The sequence below is a fragment of the Coptis chinensis genome, chromosome 5, assembly GCF_015680905.1.
Source record: "Coptis chinensis isolate HL-2020 chromosome 5, ASM1568090v1, whole genome shotgun sequence".
Classification (NCBI taxonomy): Eukaryota; Viridiplantae; Streptophyta; class Magnoliopsida; order Ranunculales; family Ranunculaceae; genus Coptis; species Coptis chinensis.
This window is the reverse complement of record NC_141460.1, coordinates 12,563,099-12,581,202: the sequence shown is the minus strand read 5'-3', so window position 1 is coordinate 12,581,202 and position 18,104 is coordinate 12,563,099. Positions and strand designations below refer to the sequence as shown.

The 18,104-nt window shown below is 38.9% G+C and overlaps 2 protein-coding genes across 3 annotated transcripts; one reads left to right on the top strand and one right to left on the bottom strand.

Annotated features, from left to right (window-relative positions):
• Positions 1–1,864: 1,864 nt before the first annotated feature.
• LOC147496722 (SNF2 domain-containing protein CLASSY 3-like) lies at positions 1,865–4,672 on the top strand. Its single transcript, XM_086559631.1, has 3 exons — positions 1,865–1,997; positions 3,086–3,244; positions 3,768–4,672. The coding sequence occupies exons 1-3, from the start codon at positions 1,932–1,934 to the stop codon at positions 4,332–4,334; spliced, it is 792 nt and encodes a 263-aa protein (XP_086415757.1). The 5' UTR covers positions 1,865–1,931; the 3' UTR covers positions 4,335–4,672.
• Positions 4,673–5,850: 1,178 nt separating this feature from the next.
• LOC147496721 (mediator of RNA polymerase II transcription subunit 30-like) lies at positions 5,851–17,865 on the bottom strand. 2 transcript variants are annotated; one of them, XM_086559629.1, is made up of 3 exons: positions 17,502–17,865; positions 17,309–17,410; positions 5,851–6,385 (listed from the first exon to the last, which is right to left on the bottom strand). In XM_086559629.1, the coding sequence occupies exons 1-3, from the start codon at positions 17,769–17,771 to the stop codon at positions 6,257–6,259; spliced, it is 501 nt and encodes a 166-aa protein (XP_086415755.1). In that variant the 5' UTR covers positions 17,772–17,865; the 3' UTR covers positions 5,851–6,256. The 2 variants fall into 2 exon arrangements, with proteins under 2 accessions (XP_086415755.1, XP_086415756.1); XM_086559630.1 differs by lacking the exon at positions 5,851–6,385 and adding an exon at positions 12,370–12,446 and having other exon boundaries at positions 17,502–17,808.
• Between the last annotated feature and the right edge of the window lie 239 nt (positions 17,866–18,104).

Here is an 18,104-nt window from a genome sequence, read left to right as displayed (position 1 = left end):
AAGAACAAATCGTAGAAATAAATAAATAAATATAATTTTTGTTATATATATAAAAAAAGAGAGTCAAATAAATAATATACTATGCTCACGCCCCACTGCAATGCAGTATGCTAATCTCTAATAAAAGGCTGTATCTCTCTCACTGCAACTCTTCCCCAAACCTTGCCGCCATTAGTGACGTGACCAGGGGCAGGTTTCTCTCCCTTCACACACACACTGTCTCTATCTCTCTTCACTGTCCATGCACACACACACAGAGACACTTCTTACATTGTTAATCTATATATATGCATTGTTTATTAACAGAAACAGTTAAGTAGTATTGAAAGGTTGAATCTTTGAATGGATTCTTCAAAACCAGTTGCAAGAAGAACACGTGCACAGTTTAATTTGTATCTAAAAGAAGAGTGGGAGAGAAGGAAGTGGCGATAACAAGGCTGAATCAAGTGTTAGAAAAAGTAGTCAACAGCTTAATAATGGGAAAAATAAAGATGGGGCTGTGGATTTTGAGAATTCTAAGAAGAAAGTTAATAACTTGACTGATGATAGTGATGATGTAGAAGAAGAAGAATATAGTGATGATGACGATGATGACGAAAAGAGTTCTGATGATTCTTTAAGTGATAAAGATTGTAAGTTGGTAAAGAAAAGTAGTACAAAATCTGATGTTGGTGTTGAGAGGGGGGAAGAAGAGGAAGAAGTAGATGATGACGATGATGATCTTGGGGTTCCGAAAGATGGGATTAAGGTTATAGAAATTCCATCTTCATCGAGTTCAGATGATGGAGAGGAGGAAAAGGATAAATTCTATTTTTCTGGTGATGAAGAGGAGGTATCTAAAGTTGTTAGTGAGGATGGAGATGAGGCGAATGAGGCTGATACTGAAAATGCAGAAGAAAGTTCAGATGGAGATGAGGAGAATGAGGCTGATACTGAAAATGCAGAAGTAAGTTCAGATGGAGATAGTCATGAAAGTAATGATAAAAATTTTAAGAGAAGAAAAGTAGGTGGATTGGATGGAGCACATTGTTGTGCTAGTGTAGAGGAGGAATCTAGTGAAGACAGTGAGGATGATACTGAAGTTGTAAAGGAATGTGTAATTGAAGATATTGATGAAGATATCGAGAATAGACTTAAGAGAAGAATAGTGGATGGATTGGATATCTTGATTCCTGTCAAAACGGGCTCAAAAGTTTCAAATACCTCTAATGGGAGAGATTGTGTGCCACGGAGGACCCGATCAACTTATTCTTCACACTCTTCCTTTAATAAAAAGGACGGGACATTTAGTCACCCAATTTCTTTGGATGAGATGGATACTGATAGGTCATCAGGGAATCACAGTGTTGAAGATAATGGTGATGCTGAATTGAATGTTGTTAAACCTGCCAAAAAGGATGTTAAAGTCCGAAAGACCTCTAATGAGAAAAGCAGTGTAGCATGGCGGACCAGGTCGCATCTTAGCTCAAGTTCTTTCTCGAAGAAAAATCTTGAGACTTCTAGTTGTCCAATATCTTTTAATGAAAAAGAGGTTGATCGTTCAACTGATAGTGGTGAAGATGATTTTGATGATGCCAACGATGATGGTGATGAGGATAGCAGAGAGACTGGTGATTACGATGAGAATTATGGTAAGAATGAAGACATTAGTAAAGTGAACCGAAAGGGTGGTTCTGGTGACCAGGAGGAGATACTTAAAAAGAAGGAAGGGGTTTTTTGGAGGAGCTGCAAAAAGAAAGTGCGTTCATGCACCAAAAGATTCACCCCTCTTCAAGCTATTTGTGAGTACCATTTGGGAAAAAGGTGGAAGTCTCCAGCAGCCAGAAGCAGTTTCACCTGTTGATGTTGACAAACCGCATCCAGTGAAGTTTAACTTTGGCGTTGAAACTCCCAAGCCTGTGGAAAAGTCAGATGATGAGAAATATCTGGATATGTTGTGGGTTGAATTTGATTTTGCACTCAGATCTTGTGAGCTTGGTTCCTTTGTTTCTTCTCAGGTAAGTTTAGTATTAATTTGCGAAATAGAAGCAACAGGACAAAGTAGTATTGTTAGCTGGATGGTACAATTATTTCTGTTGTTATTTAGTGTATGATGTTATTAGCCAGTATTGTTGCCTGTTGACTATTTCTGTGCTTGGTTACAATTACTATCATATTAACTATATTTTCATAATGTCCAGTTCGTATTTCCTTATATTATTTTGATAATACATAAAAAAATTATGGTGTAATGGGTGAAACTCTAATGCCTAGCCTTCTAGTAAGTTCCTTACCCGCCTACCCCAGCTATGTTTAGCGTAAATGGATGCTATGGGACCTAGCATTCTGTGTTGATTTCTGTTAGTTCAGTTTGTGTTTTTGTGAGCCAAGTATAGAACCCTTATACTTGGCCAAGCTCATTCCATATTATCGAATAAGGAATTGAAACACTTTAGGGGAGTGAATTAAGATTGACATCACATGCAAATATAAAGTCCTTTCAATATCCTTATTAAGGCTGATGCATGTTTCTTTTAGAGCATATCATTTTTAGTTTTTTTTTTCCGAACCCCAGACCTCTGGTATCATCACCCAAAGGTTTTATTAACTTTGCTAGTTGGCACCTGCAGATTTTATTTTATTTAGTTCTTTACATACTGTTAGGCTCTAATTTGTTGGTAGCATTGGTAAAGCTGCGAGTTGTATCTATCTTAACAATCACTCTTGTATTTTCTTTGTCCCAGTTTCCCTTGATAATACTGACAAAATTAATGAAACCTTATACTCGGGATATTGGTAAACCTATTATAGCAGAGGCCTGGACATTACTCATACGGTCGTACCCATGCAAACAATTTTAGCCACTGTACCAGCGTTGAAGTTGTACGGTTCCATGAGTACCCAAGATATTAAATAAAAACGAGGATCAGTGCACATTTTTTCTGATGTTTTCTTTTTCCTTCTGATGTCTTTTGTTGAGAGTATTGTTTTGGCATATTGCATTATAATCATGGTATCTGTCTGGTTTGTCTTCGTTTATGCCTTGGAAGTTTGTACAACTAAATTCTGCTCAAGTAAATTAACAAGGGCTCTTGATCTTGTGTAGGTTGACAGTGAATACCCTAATAAACCAAATGTTGAGACAGATCCATCTGCCCTTTGTGCCCAAGGGAAGCATGACTATATCCTTGATGAAGAAATCGGAATTAGATGCAGATTTTGTTCCTTTGTGCAGACGGAGATGAAATATATTTTACCACCTCTTGTAAGTTTTTTCTGTCCAATTTTAACATGTTTTCCAGTTTGATATTCTTTTGAGTTTACTAGAAAGATGGAGAAAACCCTAAATCTTTCCACCAAAAATCATTGTCATTATAGGGTTCTTTTTTGTTCATTTTAAGATTTTCTCAATTAAAAAATTGAATAGAACTTAGAAGTGGCTTGAGCTTAGTGTAAGTTGGAAATCGCTTACTCAATTCAAAAGTGAAACAGACCACCCCTGGGAGATGTAACAAAGTCATGGTTGTGGGATTGCCATAATGCCATCTCAGCTGAATGATAATTCTTCTGTCCTGTGCATCTCAGTTTTTCATGTTGGAGATAGATGGAACAGATCAGCTGTTGCTAATTTTTCTTCTCTTTTTTTGACCAGATTTTTGGAGAATTTTCTGCTCTTGCTTTTTTTTTTTTTTTGATTTTGACAACCACTGAATTATGTGATCATACTACAGTTCTAGTTTGTTCCTCGTGAACATGTCACTTATCAACTTGATTGCTGCACATTGTAGGAGAAACGCCATTCTAAAAGATCAACCACAAAGAACAGTTCTGATGAAGGGGAGTTTTCCTTGTGGGAAGAATTCGACTTACAAGGTGCAGGTGGTCATTCTCACTTTTCACATTTCCATGGTAAACGTACAGTGTGGGACATAGTTCCACAAATCAGAGAGACCATGTATCCTCATCAGCAAGAAGGTTTCGAGTTTTTGTGGAAAAACATAGCTGGAGGGATCGAAATTGACAAGTTAAAGAATTTTGCTCCTTCTGATGGCACTGGTGGGTGTGTGATATCCCATGCCCATGGAACTGGGAAGACCCGGCTGACCATTGTCTTCCTCCAATCATACATGAAAATGTTCGAGGAGTGCAGGCCTATGATCATTGCTCCCTGCAGCATGCTACTTACATGGGAAGAAGAGTTCAAAAAGTGGAATGCCAAAATTCCATTTCACAATCTCAACTCACGGCACTTTTCTGGCAAGGAAGATGAGATGGCCCGTCTATTGATACATGTAAAAACCCAGCAAATCAAATGGAACCGCATGGTAAAGTTGTTATTATGGAGTAGGGGGTAGAGCATCCACTACCAGAATTTTGGCAAATTGGGACGGATGGGGACCGTTCCTGTTTGGTGTGTGTCAAAAATAGCAAAAAATAAGCTACCGTATGTGTAAATTTGTTCATATGTTAGCGACGGACCTAACAGGAACGGCTCCAGTCCGTTCCAAATAGGGAAAAAATGGTGTAGTGATCCTAGGTATTAGTTACAGATTGTTTGAAACGCTGGAGTGTTTATGTTCGAAAACTCTACTATTTCTTTCCCGCCATGTACAATATATGAATCCTGTGAACAGTAGCCTCACCACATCTTGGAATCCTCCCTTTCCGGCTGATTTATCTTTTAACCACTCTATCTCTTGCTGTCATGTTCCTGCTCTTAATCTATTATACCCAGCACTCACCAGTAATCCCGACCATATTTCTTGCCCATAGCTACAGTGAAAAAATAGGTGTTTTTCTATTTCGATGCCTACATTACACAGTACGCAAGACTCTGAATTCACTTTACCCCATTGTTTCAACCTCTGCCTCGTTTTCAACCCATCACTCAGACACAACAAGCTTATAAACAAAAACCTCGGTATCCTGTTTGTGAAGCAGACGGTACTGTGCCAATTAGTTTTATGTCTTGTTTGTCTCATACTCTCATATGTTTCTTTCATCTCATACTCTCCTCCCAAAGTTACAGACCATTCACCTCATCCTCCCCTGTGTGAAGCTTTACTTCTCCTTCAATACCTTGAATCAAATCCAGGCAGTACACCCTCGTCTTCAACAGTTGCTTTTGTTTGTGATGCTCCAAGTGTTTTGGGTTTCTAACCTGCACATCTTTTTTATATATATTAGCTACTGTGCACGTGGTACTCACGTGGGCTCCACTGAGTTTTTAAAAAAATTATAAACATTAAATTACTATTTTACCCCTCAAAAAGAAATAAAAATAAAAATTACCAAAGTGCTCCTAGGACGTACACCAAAATACTGTTACTCAACCCCCACAATTTTCTATATATTAAAGATAACCCACGCTGTCTGTGACATATACAAACTCTTCTAAATTTTCTGAAGCTCATATTCCCTCGAAACTCAACGCCGTTTCCAGATTACTTATTTCCAAAACAATGGTTCTACTAGGACTTCACATTAATTACACAAACTAGCCATTGTGCACGCGGTACCCATGTGGGCTCCACTGAGTTTTTAAAAAAAATTATAAACGTAAAATTACTATGTTACCCCTTTTAAAAACTGGAAATTACCAAATTGCCCTTGGGACATACACCAAAACACTGTTACTCAACCCCACATTTTTCTATATATTAAAGATAACTTACCTATGTGGACTTTGGGTTCAGGTCCGACCCATTCAGTATATGTTGGTGATTGGGCCTCCGACCCACAGTAACTTGGAGAAAATGAGTGGCTTGAACGTTGAACATGGAATGTCGGAACGGCAGTTTAGGCAGGGTAGCAGGCACCCAGAGAACATTTACCTCTTATTCATCTTAGTGATAAACAACTCTACTCCAATTAGTAAAAGCTTACACTCTTTGATATATAAAGTAAAGTAGGAATGATCCAACACAAATGAGAGTTGCCGATAACCCAACCAAAACGTATAAATGCCCACTGATCCATGAACACTAGCTCAACCTTGGGCAGTTCTACTACAGTACATGGCAGAAACAAAAACCAACGCCTTACGAAAGTGACCACAAAATAATAGAACAAATATTGAAGGTAAAACATAAACGAAGCAGGACACATTGTGATATACTTTTTCCGAAGTGAAAAATCCAAGAATGAAGAATGTTCCCAAATGTCACTTTCTTTGCTCTCAGAGATGATGAAGGCACTAGCTAACTGATCACCTAATGAAGTTTTTCTGATTTCTATGCTTCAAGAGATACACATTTTATTACAAACTTCTCACATCCTAGACTTGGAGCCTTTCCAAAATCCCATGTGCTGGAATGCAGGGACTTTGCCATGTGGATATGTCGGTAATAAATTCTCGGAGCTGATCTATGAGAAGCTTAAGATATTTGTTTTTTTTAGCAAGCTCCTGTTCACCAGAAATAATAATGCAGTCAAGTAAACAGTAATAAATTGTAACCAAAGAGCAAAAATAAGGTTAATGCAGTCTACTACATTACAATCCTACAAACTACCGCACACCATACAGAGGGGCCATAATGATCTTCACATACAGATACCACAAGAACTTTAAAACATGCTATACAGGTTGCACTAAACTAAATATAACTAGAAGTTGTTGAGAGAAACTGGAAGTGATGGTAAACACGTAGAGGCACCCTATGCTGTACAGCTATAGGGAATCGCAGATTGGACAATTAAAAGTCTCAAACTGAAAAGGCTCTAGAGAAACAGCGATGAGATGCATAAGTAATGAACATCAAAGTATAACAGAAACCTAGTCGGTCATTCTAATCAATGTTCTAAAAGCGTGTAAGGAAGTAGTTGGGCAGTGTGGGAGTGCCTAGCACGTAGGCCTTCTAGGAAGGAGAGGCGCTGGGCGGTTTTTTCCTAATATAAACATATTGTATATAGTCATATACACCCACACCACAAGAAAAGAAGAAATCGAACTTTACATCTCAAAAATGCATGACTGATCAACTGCACACGTACCATAATAATAATAAAAAAAAAAATAACAAACTAAAGTTCTTTAAAAAAGGCATAATAGTGGAAGAAAAAGACGAGTGAATAGCTCAAGTTGAGCAGGGAGACAGTGAGAGAGGACTGAAGAATACGATCTATTTTGAAAGGGTCAAAATGACACACAGACTCCTTTAATCTTTTAACCCCTTGTAGTTGGTTTTTTTTTTTCTTTTAATTTACATTGGGTATTAGTCTTTTAAACTCGTTCAAATCTTAAGCTTTCATGGGCCTTTTCATTTAGACATTTTCATCGTTCTTCTGAAAAACAAAAAGGAAGAGAACAATTGAGCCCACCTTGAGGCTAATTAGTCCGCCTAGCTTGATTAATTGGCCCGCCTAGCCCCGACTAATCGGCCGACCATTTTTTGAACCGCAAGCTTAGGCAGGTCCGATGGGCACAGCCTAGGCTGTTTTTCGAACACTGATTCTAACAATACTATCCAATACATGATTCTCTTAATGACATAAGCTTCAAAAGGATTTCCAACTGAAGAAGATTTTACCAACAGAATATTAGTTTAACAAGCTACAAGATGCAAATGTACTGAAAACAGAGATTTGGACCACACGTAGAGTGTTACAAATAGGGTTATGAATTAACTTCCTTTTAACAGTAACCCACTGCCTCATATCTCGCCCTCAAAGCCAAGAATGACCAAAGAAATCCAAGGAAACCACTGGCTTAGATTGCAGACATTCATTTAGGTGCACACGCTTCCATGACAAAGGAGGGTGATGAGTATCCTAATACAGAAACAAAAGAACAATCTCCAATATGGATAAAGTATACAAGGCCTATACAACACAGATGATCCCCACCCTAAGAAAATCAGCTCAACCAACGAAAATTTTGTTGTATCTCAACCCTAAACACGCAAGTACACATCAGAAAATAACCAGCTGCATGCCTTGATGGCTAGGACCACCTTCTTGGATTGTAAACTCGAAGCGAGTTGCTTTGCTTTGAGTGGTGATCCAAGTAATAGAGTATTTGGTTCTGTTTGCGGAAATGGATTGCAAGACTTGCAACATACAATAAAATCAAAATTTAGTTGATTAGGCCCATACAAACTCCAATGAGTTGATACAAATCCAAAAAAAAATCATCTTGAGGAAACATATACAATGGTCGGGTCCGATCGGTTAGGTGAAACTATTAACCCTATGTCTGGAGAACCTATGCCTCTAGTATTCAACTCGCACTCTGATTCTACAGTAAGACTCCTAATGACAAAAAATTGGCTTGTCAGAACTCACAACCTCCTTTTATGCAGTCATGTTTAAAATCCCTAAACAACCTGCTTTCAACTACACTGTTTGTAAGACTCCTTTGGCCCAAACCTTTGTCACCAGGTCAAGGGGTCAACCTTCTCAAATGCAGTCATACTAAACATCCCTAACAACATGCTTTGAGATGCCCTGTTTGTAAGACTCCTTTGGCGCAACCATTGGAGGTCAAGGGGTTGGAGTTTCAGACAAGAGGACGAAACAACACTCACTCTTCAGGCCATTCCAGAAGTAAAGAGTTTCCGAATGCTTACATCACAATCTAGCAAGATTATGTATGTAGCCACCCAATACTCCTCAAAAGCCCAAGCTATCAAGGAGAGGAAAGCTAATTACTTAACCAGGATCCTTAGATACGATCAGGCACCAAAGTCGGTGTTCTCGTCGGCCACTCTATCAACACTGACCAATGGTAGCCTTTTCCTCTTTAGGAATTTCAATCACCTATCCATACACAATGTTATACTTGAATTTGAGATAAAGAATATTCATTGATAAAATTAGGTTATTGGTTGATCTCACTGGTTTTTATAGAGATTACAAATACCAATATATAGAAACTAAATCCTTGATTGGTGCTAACCAAATCAAATCAAATAAGATCATAATAACATCTTCCTATATAAATCATGATCATGACGATATTCTAGATACACCGATCCTATTCACCTCAGTAGTTATATTCCAACACTCCCCCTTAATCTTATGATGCTTGAAAAGTAGCATGAGATTAACACCAAAGAAGATTGTCGCCAAATGAACTCCAGGCTGAAAAATATGTCCAAGTGTGACGAAGGCTGTCTGTAGAAAAGCACCATCCATGAACGATAACATCCGATAAATAAGCTCCGGACACACGTCTCAGTAGCATAAAAAAGGGCTTCTGTTTATGAGACAGCACCTAAAAACAATGGACTCCTATTCATAAGGTAGTATCAACAACAAAATGCTTCTCTTCATAAGATAGCATCAACAACGGAGTATTCAGGCATGGCGAGGTAGAGCATTGTCATATGCAGGACGTCTTCAGCTTATCAAAGCAATTCTGAATGGCATGAGTGTCTACTGGACTGCCTCCTATGTTCTACCTCAGCACACAATCGACACCATCAACCGACTATGCCAAAATTTTCTCTGGACTGGCCCGGAGTGTTCCACATCTCATGCCCTCATCAGTTGGGAGGAAATATGTTTCCCTTATGAAGAGGGGGAGGGGGGAGGCCCGGGCTTCGCAACTTACACTCTCTGAATGTAGCAGCAAACCTTAAACACACTTGGAAACTGGTCAGCACAAACAACACATTATGGACGAAGTGGGTCACTAAGAACTTGATCAAAGTTTGAAATTTTTGGCAGCTCAAGATCCCTCATGACTGCTCCTGGGTTTGGCGTAACATTTTGAAGAACAGGAAAGAAGCCCAACTCATAGTCCAGCATCAAATTGGCGATGGCAGAGATACTAGCTTCTGGATGGACCCATGGCACCCCGAAGGTATTTTGAAAGACAAATTCCCCCGGTCTCTACTCTATAACTCAACGTGCAATCTGAATGCGCGTGTGAGCAACATCATTGAGAATGAACAGTGGAGCATTCCCACAAATGTCAAAGTCCGCATACCTGACATAGCTTCTTACATCGAAACTGAAATTAAGGTGGGGAGTGGTAAGGACAAGGTCATCTGGACAGCATCTCAACGTGGAGATTACAATCTCAAGGAAACCTATGAAAGTGTGAGAGCCACCAAAGCACCCATCCCTTGGTATCCTCTTGTCTGGTTTCCGAACAGAATACCGTGGCATTCATTTATAGCTTGGCTCACACTCAAAGGTGGGTTGAAGACAACAGCGAAATTGAAAGAGTGGGGAGTAGTACCTGATGACACTTGTGTGCTCTGTTGGAGGGAGAGGGAAACAGAAGCACACTTGTTTTTTTGAGTGTACTTATGCTCAGTTTACATGGCAGCAACTTCTTCAGTATGCAGGGTACAAAAAATCAAGAAGTGCGAGCTGGCAGGAAGAGTTACAATGGGTTCAACAAAAGACACAAGGAAAAGGGACGGCTCAGGATGCACTAAGGCTACTGTCCAATGGGTTTGTATACCATGTGTGGCAAGAAAGGAACCGACGGATATTTCAGCACAAGAACACAGTTGCATTGCAGGTCAGTAAACTTATTATTCAAGATGTGACCACCAAACTCCAATCTCTCAAACTGGTTATGGAGGAGGGGCCTGCGAGGGATAGCATCATGCAGTTGTGGAGTATCTATGTGGAGCCAAGAATGAAAGTTGTCAAGCACTGTGTGTGGCCGAAACCTTCACCAGGAATGAATTCACTAAACACAGACGGGACCCTTCAGGGAACACTTGGTGGCTGGGCAGCAGTGATTAGAAATGGGCAAGGCGAGGTAATTGCAGCAGCACAAGGCAAGTCAGAATACAGGTCCATCGATCTCATTGAGCTACAAGGCTTAGCCCAAGGACTCAAGTTGGCAGTGGATAACAGATGTCTAAAAGTCCAAGCCCAAACCGATTCCAAGATGGTAATTGCCTACTTACAGGGAAAAGACCGACACCCATGGCGAGCCAACTACCTCATGGCTGAGATAGCATCACTGAAAGAACACTTAGAATGTTTTACGATTGAACATATTTATCGAGAAGCGAACAAACTTGCCGATGCTATGGCCGCAAATATTCCTTTAGTAAGTTATATTCTCATTCCATCTTGCTCATTCTTAGAGGATGTAAGGAAAATTGTGAGTGATGATGCCGCGGGCAAAATTAATGTTAGAATGTAATCAATGTAACCAAGTTTGTTTATATTTTAATAAAATAGGGGTAAGGGACCTCTCAAAAACCCTGCTTGCCTTTAAAAAAAAAACAGAGTATATCAAACTGTGGTGAGGCTTGCATAACAAAATCCACTAAAGGGATAATGACGACGAAGTGATTTCATCATACAAAACAATATTTTTTATTCAAACACAGTGATGGGGTTGAAGATGTATAGAAATCAACATTATTGTATGGAAAGTAGTCCGGCAGGCAGTGTTGAAGCAGCCACCCGCCGGTAAAAGAGTTTACCCAAAGATCGAAACCTAAGCTCTAGATACCAACTTGAATTTGAGATAAAGAATATTCATTGATAAAATTAGGCTATCGGTACATTGATCTCACTGGTTTATATAGAGATTACAAATACCAATATATAGAAACTAAATCCTTGATTGGTGCTAACCAAATCAAATCAAATAAGATCATAATAACATCTTCCTATATAAATCATGATCATGAATATATTCTAGATACACTGATCCTATGCACCTCAATAGTTATATTCCAACAGTTATAATACCATGTGCCTACAAAATACCAAGGCACTTTAATCCAACCACTAGGATTCACCTCCCATAGTTCGAACTTTCAAACCTTGGATATTAGGAGCACATACACTAGCAATATAAAGCAGATATTTACAGTATAAGATGAGATATCCCACTACAAACAAAAAGCTAAAAACCAAAACAACAAACAGACAGACACAAGAACTAACAAAAACATAGTGACAAATTCAGCTTCTCCGGCCTTTTAGTCCCAAAGAAAATGCAAAAACCTAAAAGGTATCTCCTTGAACTCCCTCTACAGACTACAACTTACACCAAAGGAAAAACAATCCTTTGAATTGAAGAATCAAATGTGCATCAATCCTTTCCAACCAATGCCCTAAAATCTTCTCCATGTACACCTAAGACATGTGTGTCCTTTAATGTCTGAATGTGTACCGTTAGATATGAGATAATAGTTCGGATACCTATATCTAGCTTCCTAATATTTGCGTGATGTGCTTTTCCTTCATGATTTCCATTTTAAGTGCAAGTCATGCTAAAATTTATTTTATAGGAAAGCTGTTTTGACATGGCCTTACAGTGCTAATCCAACATATGAAGCTTGATTTTCAACATTTTTTACAAGACAGTGTGAGACCATCATGCTTTCATAGAAATGGTCCGTGCTCGCTACAAATCTCTCTCCCCTATATTTGCATTTTATATGTGATTTAGAATGACAACACTTACATTTATGGCCATTCCTATCCGCGCATGCAAATGTTCCTTGTGCTTCCTGGTCCAGTTGTCGTGTCTATTTAGAAACCTATCATGTGGTCAAAAATTGTTAAAAGCAGCTAAATAGCTTTGTTTTACTCTTTGAGTGGACACTTAACAATTTAGTATGGTACCATATCATAGCCCATACACTGTGCTGGTAAGTGGTAAACAATCTTTTCCTATAATTTCACCTGGGGCACGTGCCCCACCTAGCCACCATGTGGTTCCGCCCTGCTTCCATGTCAAAGGAGGGTGATGAGTAGGTTCTACTAGAGAAACAAAATAACAATCTCCACTAGGGATAATGTATCCACGGCCTATACAGCACACTGCACATACGACCCCAACCCTAAAAACATCTGCCCAATCAATTGCAAAATTGTTGCTTCCCAACCCTAAGCTCTATATTACAGAGAAAATAATCAGATGCATGCCTTGATAGCTAAGTATTATTTTCGACAACCTTTGGTTGCATTAAAGAGAAACATGAAAGACCTTCCTAATCCAGACCTTCCAAAACCCAACTTAATACTAATAAATGGAAAATACTAAAATACCCTGTGTCTCTAATATCTACCCTCAAACTCCAAACGGGAAACATTTGGAGTTTGCCTAAAAAAACTGCAACTGCTACTTCCACAGCCATCGATCACAAAGTTATGGTATTGTCAACGCAATTGCAAAGCAACGTCCCAATCAGCTTCTTCAGCAGAGAATGCTGGAAGAGCTGAGGAAACGGAACCAGAGAATGCATCCTAAGGTGCTCAGAATCATAAACAAAAGTTTCTGCCATTGAACAATTTTAGAAGCGAACTTTTGAGTGACCACTTCTCTCTCATTTATGTATATATAACAACTCTGCCAAAAAATATTTACTGTTTACTGGAAGAAAGCTATGTCTGAACAGCCTAAACACTCAAACTAGAATGAAGATGGTTGTCATTGTGTGACTCGATTTGAATCACACGTCTTCAGCTGAAAGTTCACTAATAACTGTGTCAACTGTCAAGATTGGGAAGGAGATTGTGAAGGGAGGATGAAACCCTGAGGTAACTCAAACTCATCCCTAAGAGTGATCAGAGTATTAAATAAGCTTCGGTTATCTCTGTACTTTGTGTATATATCAAAAACAAAAAGTAAAGTAAGCTCCATGAATGCTAACTGATCCCAGATTCTAGTCATACCAGAAATAAAACTCATGTACACTCGTCTCCCTGTTGAGCAGCTCTAACGTCAAATTCCAACTGATGCTGTTTCACATAGTTGCAGGGGCGGATCTATTCAGGGGCCAGGGCACAGTTGCACAGTCTAAAATCACACTGAATATTCAAATATGGAAACTCCAGTCTAAAATCACATTGAATATGGAAATATATGAAAATAAAGATTTGTAGTGTACGTGGATGATTTAAAACTCTACATTAAGCATGATGGTCTCACGTGTGTTGTAACTTGTAAAGAATTTTGAAAATCAAGCTTCGCATGTCGGATTGGCACGCTAAGACCATGTCAAAACAGTAAAAACAAATTTAGGATAACTTTTAAAAAGGAACTCATGAAAATCAGCACGTCAAGCAAATATTAGGAAGCCAAATATAGGTATCTGAACTATTATTTCGTATACGACACAACAAAAATTCGAGTCAGGGGCGCGACCTTAAGCCCCTCGGGAGATGTCCCTTAGAACTCTAACACTACTCATAAATGACCTACTTAATATTCACTTACAGAGCCAGAGAATGAGAAGCATTAGAGACATCAGCTAGTCCATCCCTCTTCAGATGAGCTAGTACTCTTTCCCTATTAAAATACAAGGCATCGGCTGTAACAGTAAGATGGTATCAGCAAGTCCTTCCCTATTAAAATGCATCAGGATTTTGTGCTCTTAGACAAATCAACAGTAAGATGGTGCCTGTGTATTGTCAGTGCAGAAACCACTGCAGCTGATCCAAATTTAGCAGCAAAATATTTTTTTTTCATGGGTTTCCAAATTCCAAGAAAAGCACCTAACTTAATTGCACCATGGATAAGATGTATTATTTTATACATACACGCTCTGGTTGAAATTCAGAAGCGCCAAAAATGCTGTGGGGATCGACTCAACTCCTAAACCGTTGACTGGGAATCGTCATCCAGTTGAAGTACACTCCTATTTGTGACAGACCTCATTTCACAACTCCGTTCTGCAAGAATCTCACTAATTTATTCAAATAAAAGCAAGCACAAATTTCGAATTACAGACCTCTGGAAAGACAAAAGAAGCCAATCAGATACTGAAGAATATGGTTTACACTTGTGTTTAAGATTCTTGGAGTGGCATCTATTTTTAGCCGAGTCATATGGCAACAGGGTTAGCACCAAGTTGGCACTGAAGTTATATTCCATGTCATTCCCCTATTAATTAGTCAGAAACCGATGATAACATCGTCAATTCGTCATTGGACAAGCCTTTGGTATTCAAGCCAACAAAAAACCTCTGAAACATCAAAAAGACTAACTGGAGGTTGCTATGTCCTTAGAAGAGCTTCGTACGCTGTGTAGTCAACCATTACTTTGAGCAAAGTGACCAAATGTTTTACAGCTTTCTTTGAGAAAATCAGATCCTTGCTTCAGTATCAGAGGAAGTGAGAACCAACATTACATAGACTGACACTGTATCACATTGATTTTATCTTCTAACAGAACCAACCTTCTCATCTCATCCACTGGCAGGTAATACAAGTAAATAATGATACTACTTAGTGAGAGCAGCCAGTGCCAATAATAGACAAATAAGAACCCCCATCTTACTTGGACCAGCACCTTGGAGATTATTCTATACCTAGGTGTGACCCCGAGGAGGCTCTCAAAGACCCCATTCAAATATAAAATGAGGTGTTAGGTGCAGAGAACACATCTTTTGTACCAATAGAAACCACATTTTGGGCCTTGTGAAGAGCCCTTGTAAAGCCACCAATCAGCACACCTATCCCTCAGTTTTCTTGCATCTTCAAGCTAAGGGCTAAATTTTTGTGGATATAATCATCAAATTATTGAGATCAACCTTAAGAAAAAGAATCAGCGGGTTGAATGTGTCTAAGCTGGCTGATTTGTGCGAGGATGGTCTTCATAAGGAGGAGATCATCCTCACAGAACCTCAGCCATTAACTCCATGTTTTTCTTTTTTAAGAGGTGAATGTTCCTCATTTTATATTTTATATTTCGATCGGAAAAAGTAAACGTTCATCATATACATAGCAATATAGTGGATAATTACAATGTAGGATGAGATATCCTACTACAAGGAAAAAACTAAGAGCCAAAACAACAACCAAGTACAAGAAACAACAAAAAAACAACAATCAGTTAAGCTTCTCCGGCGATAGCTTTCGAAGAAAATCCAAAAAACCTAAAAGTTGTATCCTTGAACTCCCTCTACAGCTTACACCAAAGGAAAGCAATTCTTTGATGTGAAGAATCAACTGTGTAACGTCAAGGTATCTAACCTCGAATGTCCCCGGTTCCTTTCCAACCCTATGCCTCACACTCTTCTTGATGTGCACCTAACAAACGTGTGGCATTTAATGTATGAGTGTGTGCGTGTGTCAAAGCAGATATGAGGTAATAGTTCAGATACTAATATCTAGCTTCCTACAGATTGCTGACATGTTCTTCCTTCATCACTTCCTTTTTAAATGTAAGTCATGCTAAAGTTCTTCTATAGGGAAAGTGCTTTAAGATGACCTTAAAGTGCCAATCCGACATATGAAGCTTGACTTTTGACATTCTGTACAACACGAGTAAGACCATCACCTTTACATAGAGTTTAAATCATCCGTGCGCTCTACAAATCTCCATCACCTATCTATTTGCATTTTATATGTGATTTTAGACTGGAACCTCATATTTCTGGTCATCATTTTTGGATGGGATCAGTGTACACAGGATTGTACACATGGCCCGCTGTTGAACCGACAAGATGAAGTAAGTGCTTACTTTTTATTAAGATAATGTCCCCACTCCTGACTCCCCACATTGGAGATGATCCTCACAAAACTTAAACTGGTTTGATTATTTCTAACCTTGTTGCAAATTAATAATACTTTGGAGCTTAAAAAATTCAAAAATCAAGAATAACTTTTGGCAAGGTTAGAAACTTAGAACTGTCCAAACGAGTTCTCATTCCGAGCAAGAGCCAAGAGATCATAGCCACCGAAAACCACCATTGAACCTACAAGATCAAATGTGCCTTGATCTTTGGTAAAGATGATCTCCCAACCATGGATATCATCCTCATGAAATTCAACACATGTGATGATTTGTAACCATGTCAAAGCCCAAAAATCATGCCTACACTACTCCCAACCACAAGCTGGTATTACTACTCGTCAATCTTCACCAGGGTCCTTTCCTGATGCCTTTTTTATTACATTATCTATAAGGCAAATGTTTTCATAAATACATGAAGAGACAGATCACATGAGGCTTCACTAAATGTCACTATTTCCCCATATACTGCACTTTCTATTTCCAAATGTGTGGCATTCGAGTGGTGGCACTCATGTCTATGACTCTATGCTTACGGCGACCTTAAATGGACATGTTGTCTGCACTGTGTGAACCAGAACACAGGCTGCTCTCAAGAATTGTTCTTGCGTTCAATGTCTAACGTTTTGAAAATAACAAATCCAAATACACAAACACAAACACAAACATTTTGAGTACGCATATGATTTTGATAGTCTCGGTCTTCATACTAGATCCTACAAACGCTCATATAAACGGACCATCTCAATTATCACTATCGTCCTTATCTATTTAAACCAAATGTTGCATCATATATACTAAACACTAATATATACTTCTACAAATCTAGCACAAAAGCAAGCAATTAGACTTTATAAAGTGCATATAAGTATAAGTTAGTACCGTTCTTAAACTTGTAGCCCGTTCTTCCAACACCTCAATCTCAGACTGATCCGATTGGAATTCAGTCCCATCATTTCTGGAGGCTGCCTCATGTGATTTTGCCTACATACCCAAGGGCCCAAAATTATAATTAGCAGTTTTAAAGAACAGTACAATAGATATATTCAAAGTGGGCTTGTGTATATGTATATACCTTTACAGAATTGGGAATGGAAGTAAGGACAAATCTTAAAGAAGCAACAGCAGACTTATAACGAAGACGGGCTTCATCTAGAGCACCACCACCCATGTCAAAGTTATCATTAGAATGAGAAGAAGCAGCTATACTAGTTGTAGACCATAGTGCTGGGTTGCAAAGCTCGTCGTCCATTGATGAAAGAATCTGATATGCTGCTTCGATTGTCTCTTCTAAGTGTTTTTGTCCCTCGATGGCCAGTTCTTGCGTGCTTTTGGTGTTCGACATGGCCTCAAAGAAAATGAGTAGATGATTACTTCTTTGCTCATTTCTACTAAAGTTTGAGTTATTACGTATTTACCACTAGTGTCAAAATTAAGTTCTAAGAGCATTTGCAATGCAGGTGATAGAGAGGGGGTAGTGATAATTATCACCTACTTGGGTCCAAAACTGCTGTGCAATGCAGGGTGATAATGAAGGTGATAATTTTCCCTAGTTCAAAACGAGGTGAAACCAACCACCGAGTTTATCACTGACTTGTTAACTCCGGACGGGATGTTGGATTCCGTGCGGATTACAAAACTTGTGGACCGAAATCAACATCCCGTCCAGGAGTCCTAA

Bases quoted from the DNA above. Each gene is read 5' to 3' on its own strand.
- LOC147496721 (XM_086559629.1), bottom strand. From the start codon at position 17,771: ATGTCGAACACCAAAAGCACGCAAGAACTGGCCATCGAGGGACAAAAA. The intron at 17,411-17,501 runs GTATATACATAT...TTGGGTATGTAG, and splicing joins CCATTCCCAATTCTGTAAAG to GCAAAATCACATGAGGCAGC. The intron at 6,386-17,308 runs GTACTAACTTAT...TCTGGTGAACAG, and splicing joins GGGCTACAAGTTTAAGAACG to GAGCTTGCTAAAAAAAACAA.
- LOC147496722 (XM_086559631.1), top strand. From the start codon at position 1,932: ATGTTGTGGGTTGAATTTGATTTTGCACTCAGATCTTGTGAGCTTGGT. The intron at 1,998-3,085 runs GTAAGTTTAGTA...GATCTTGTGTAG, and splicing joins GTTCCTTTGTTTCTTCTCAG to GTTGACAGTGAATACCCTAA. The intron at 3,245-3,767 runs GTAAGTTTTTTC...TGCACATTGTAG, and splicing joins AATATATTTTACCACCTCTT to GAGAAACGCCATTCTAAAAG.